At 31.2% G+C, this 5,093-nt stretch overlaps 1 protein-coding gene across 1 annotated transcript; it reads right to left on the bottom strand.

The window, feature by feature from the left end:
* Positions 1-928: 928 nt before the first annotated feature.
* LOC133825770 (E3 ubiquitin-protein ligase WAV3-like) lies at positions 929-4,807 on the bottom strand. The gene is made up of 5 exons (XM_062258672.1): positions 4,706-4,807; positions 4,201-4,262; positions 2,067-2,623; positions 1,641-1,984; positions 929-1,541 (listed from the first exon to the last, which is right to left on the bottom strand). Exons 2-5 carry the CDS (start codon positions 4,247-4,249, stop codon positions 929-931), a joined length of 1,563 nt encoding a protein of 520 aa, XP_062114656.1. The 5' UTR covers positions 4,250-4,262; positions 4,706-4,807.
* Between the last annotated feature and the right edge of the window lie 286 nt (positions 4,808-5,093).

Here is a 5,093-nt window from a genome sequence, read left to right as displayed (position 1 = left end):
TATTAATGACTCTACCCATTATATAGTAGTCTAGTGGAACTCACAGTGGAATATTATTTAAAGAAGGAAGTAAATAACACGACAGAGGCAAAGATTGAGATTTTTGCATTGGACTTCAAGTAGTGTTTTAAGGGTAATATGAGAAATGTGCTTAAAAAGGTGGGTAATATTCAACTAAATATTATTAATAGCTATTTTTAGTTAACTAATCTTAAAACTGAGTATTTTTCAAGTTATCCCATTTTAAATTTTTAAATGGGCCCATGCCTAGGGCCGTGCTTGGTTTGAACAAATAAAGAAGACAAGAGATGAACGCCTACTTCCACTTTGAGAGAGTCCTGATATTTAAGCTTTGGGCTTACCATGAGTTCTCAATGTTTCAACCCCATAGGCCATGGCAGTTGTGGTTCAGTAGGTGATCGTGGTTGTAGGTTGGGTGTTCGGTAGCATGGCACGTATGAGTGTTGTTATTTTGAAGGTTAAGGTTCCAATACCACATTAGTTTGATATTTAATAATTGGTTAGTGATACTTTATAATACTTATTAAATTTAAATAAATGAATCTCACCTTGGATATACCTATAACAATATGCTACATTCTAATTTCTGGTATGTGCGTGGTGGCATTTTCAAGTTACTTTATTGCAAATGCTTTATATCCATGGAAGTTGGATAAATGATATATATGATCATTGACTTGGTGTTGGAAAATAAGTCAATTCTAGAGAAAATTAAAAAGAATTAATAATACTACCCACAACCATAAGAATAGAAAATAATAAGTTGAAACTAAAATGAGCCGTTAATATACAAACCAACAAATTAACCACACAAGGCACCACTTCTCTTATTAATTGGTTTATTCTGTTATCGAATTAAACAAAAGCAAAATGAGAACAAGGAACATAAAAGCACACATTGATTTATTTAACGACTTGTGTTGATTATGTTATCAATAGCTTGAAGGGACTGAATGGCAGACTGAATATAGTAGCTAAGAGCTCCAATGATGGGAGCAAGGGGATTAGCTGCGATTTCTTGCTTGACATCATCGTCCACAGTGGGCAATGGCTTGGAGGGGTCCTCGACAAATGTCTTGGCTTGCTCGAGGTATGCGTCCATACGTGGTGTAGCAAACAAACGCATCTTCTCAACATCTCCCCTCGAGGCGAAACGTTGGCGATCATGAGATGTCTCGGAAGAGAGCGCAAAAGGACGCCCTTGCTGTTCATACATCTGTTGAGATTTCATCAACCTCAGCAGCTGTTGTAACTCAGATCTCAACATCTCAATCAATGAACTATTAGGGCTTGTCTCATCAACTTCAACATCATCGAGCATGTTTTGGGCATCGACAAGCTTGTCTTTAGCCTCATCCAACTTGTTCTCGTCAGCCATGAATCTTGCTTCTTTTATCATCTTTGCAGTTCGAAGACGGTTCTCTTCCATCGTCACCTCCTCCTTCTCCGCCGCCGCCGATGTTCCTGAGCGAGTTATGGTAACCACTATAGGATTGGCAACAAAAGGTCTCCCTCCAGTTCTGCTCATATATAGGTATATAGATCAGAGTATAATTAGTTCAATATCTACGTACCATGATATAATGACTACAAAAGCATTCATAGACACACGTACGTACTTGTAATTGTAATCAATTTTTAGAATATCTGCACCCTTTCTCTTATCAACAGTTGGAAGAACAAGGTCCACTATAACCCTACGCAACTCTTTGTCATAGAGATCACCAAACAAAACAGTTACAGAGCCATCTTCATCGTCCTTGGTTTGTGGGTAGTTTCCGGCATGGACCTTCTCAATGGTCGATTCATTTTCTTCAGATTTTGCGACAGTTAGCTTTAGGTCTTGGGCAACCACAGTGAGAAGCCCAGCCAAACACTGTGAAAATGCAATGCTCAAGTTGTCTTGGTTTTGAACATCTGAGAATGTTCCTCCTGTACTGTTCTCTGCAATGGCCTTGAGCACCTATACAAATATAACAATAAGAGTTATTCGATTGATTGATGTGTGAACTTATTAACTTATTTATAAGATCATCATGAGGTACCTTTGGCTCATGGTTTGCGCCAAAACCAAATGTGTACACGGGCACATTGCCGATCTTAACTTGCGCAGCATCACCACCAACATTTTGTTCACCATCAGACATAAGTATGATACCAGCCACACGACCAGTAGTGAGAGTGCGGTCACTGATGACTCTCAACCCAGTTTGAAGGCCATCAGTGATGTTGGTGCCACCGCTGGCTACCAAAGCATCGACTATGTTCTCCATCTGAGGCTGAGTTTCTTCTTTCATCTGCCGCAATGGGCATAACCTCTTGGAAGTAGCCTCGAATGTGACAATGGACAAACGATCAATTGGGCTGAGTTTCTTGACGATGAATTGCATGGCTATCTTCATTTTTTTTAACTTGTCATCCTTCATGCTCCCACTCACATCTAAAATGGTTACTAGATCAACTCCGGATCTGTTACTTCCGCCGAGTCCTGCCCCAACCAGCTCCAACATCACCTTGAATTTGGTTTCTTCTAGTGGTGCCTCTGTCTGGTTGATGATTGACAACTTTGTTTTGCCTGCTACAAAGACCGTCGGTTTTTCCTCTGAAAATTACAAGTTCAAACATTATTCAACGTTATATAGTCACGTAGTTCTGAAAAAAAATATAAGTGACATATTCTTAAGAACTATATTGCTAGCTAGGATAAGCTAGTTAACATAGAATTGAACAACTACTTGGTGTAGTGAGAACCATTAAATTATAAGTTTATATATTTTTTTTACTGTTTTAACAAATGATTTTTTGAACTTTGTTGTAAAATTGTTTAAAATTATAAAATTGGTTAAAATTTTCTAACTGAAATTACAAATAATTTATTACACTAATCATTTAAAACAAAAAAAAATTCATTTTCTCTTAACATTTGTGTTATTATATTCAATTTTTCCTCCATTGAAATTAAGTTTATACGTGTAATTGGACTATTTTACTAACGTAGAGTCCAAAATAAAATCTGTTGAAACACAAAAGTCCAAATAAAGAATAAGACAAAATGATTGATCTAAAAAAAAATAAAATAATATAAACCCTTAACTTATATATATACCTAGAATAAAAGTCTAGAGAAGACAACATATAAAATTTTAAACAACTCAAAGCTAATATGAACAATATATTTTTACATAATTTCATAATAATATTATTACAAAAAAAACCATCAATTATATTTATATTATATAAACTGACTAGTTGGTACGTCTAGCTATATATCTCTTTTATGTAAAACGTGTATATATAATGAAACTTTTTAGTTTTAATAGATTTTTATTTTTTTTCGTTAATTTAAAAAAATATTTTTATATTTAATAAAATATTCTTATATTTAATGATAGATTGTAAACATGACTTAAACTTAAATAAATAAATAAATAAAAATATGATATTTTTGAGATATTTTACAATAATAATTATTTAAAAATAATAAAATCATATATTTAATGACTTAAATAAAATTTAATTAAAATTAAATTTAATATCATATTAAACATATAATATATAATCTTTTGTTGTCTCCGCCAAATTAAAATGTAGAACAAATATAAACTTAAGAAAAAATAAATAAATAAAAAAATTAATTAAAATATAATATTTTATGATAATTTAAATAATTAAATCATATTTATTATATTATTTTTTTATCTTATAAATTTGTGTGATAGTTTATTTTTTATCAAGTGATGATTGGAGCTCTTTTTCTTCATCAAATTCACTAAAAAATATTGTGAGATACATTAGAAATTAAAAATAGTCGATGCATGTATATTACGGTGTACACTATGACTTTCTATTAATTAATTTCTTATTAAATATTATTTTATTTTATATATATATCATATATCATATAACTATGTAAATATGATTTATATATATCAACGTTGTATTTAGATATAATATATATAGAGATTATTTATATATAATATAAAACTATAATTATATATATATATTTTAAAAAAAACTAAGCAAACATAAATACATAAGACTTACATTAGGATGCGCAATTGCCACCCTCACTTATATATATATATATATATATAGGTATATTGAGAGACATACACATAATAAGTTATAGTCAAAGGAAAATTTATATATATATATATTTATGTGACAATAAACACAAACCTGAGCCATCTTGGATTGCAACAATCGGCTCATCATCGTTGAAGCTCATTTTGCCGAGAAAACTAATACAATATTAAGCCAATTCATGCACAAAAACAGAAAACAATTAGCAACGTTAATCATAGAGCCAAAAGCTTATTAGTTAAAACTTAATATAAATTATATCTTATGTTTAAGCCTGTATCTTCAATATATTTGTCAACCTTAATTATTAGCATTTTTCATTCTCAGTAATAATCGATCATTTCAGATCAAGCACTAAAACTATCATATATATATTTATTAACATAAATGTGTCTGCATATATATATATATATGTATATACATATAAACCAACAAAAATGAAAAAGCCCAATAGCCAGCCATTATAAAAAAGAATCATATGAGTTCATGATGAGCATGCACACACAGATATATGTGTATATATTTAGAAATATGTGGATATGTAATATTGTAAAAATGAAGAATAAATAAAGAATGGTTGGGTGTGAAAATATGGCCTTACATTGAATCAGAGGAGAAGCCTTCTCTATTTTCCTCCTCCTTCTTCCCAGAAGAACAAGCTCGAGTTTTGTTTAACTGAGATTAATTAGAGCAGACTTTATTATCAAACACAGGGTTGTCTACTACTACATAAAAAGGAGGAGATATTTACTAGTTTATTCAACCAATTCAAAACACTCTTAATCTTAACCACTACTCTTAGTTAACTTAAACCCTAGCTAGTTAGTCAACCCCATAGCTATAGTTTAATAGCTAACTCAAGTTAAGTACATATAATTCTTATTGTTATAACCCATAAAAGCGTGCGTATTATTTTATAATGTCTATCACGGATGTCATAGATAAAATAAAAGGTCAATAAAATATTGACTTGTATGAATAAATTGAGT

This window comes from Humulus lupulus, chromosome 3 (assembly GCF_963169125.1).
Source record: "Humulus lupulus chromosome 3, drHumLupu1.1, whole genome shotgun sequence".
Classification (NCBI taxonomy): domain Eukaryota; kingdom Viridiplantae; phylum Streptophyta; class Magnoliopsida; order Rosales; family Cannabaceae; genus Humulus; species Humulus lupulus.
This window is presented reverse-complemented; position numbering and strand designations above follow the sequence as displayed.

Bases quoted from the DNA above. Each gene is read 5' to 3' on its own strand.
- LOC133825770 (XM_062258672.1), bottom strand. From the start codon at position 4,249: ATGAGCTTCAACGATGATGAGCCGATTGTTGCAATCCAAGATGGCTCA. The intron at 2,624-4,200 runs GTTTGTGTTTAT...TGTAATTTTCAG, and splicing joins TGCAATCCAAGATGGCTCAG to AGGAAAAACCGACGGTCTTT. The intron at 1,985-2,066 runs GTACCTCATGAT...ATATTTGTATAG, and splicing joins GCGCAAACCATGAGCCAAAG to GTGCTCAAGGCCATTGCAGA.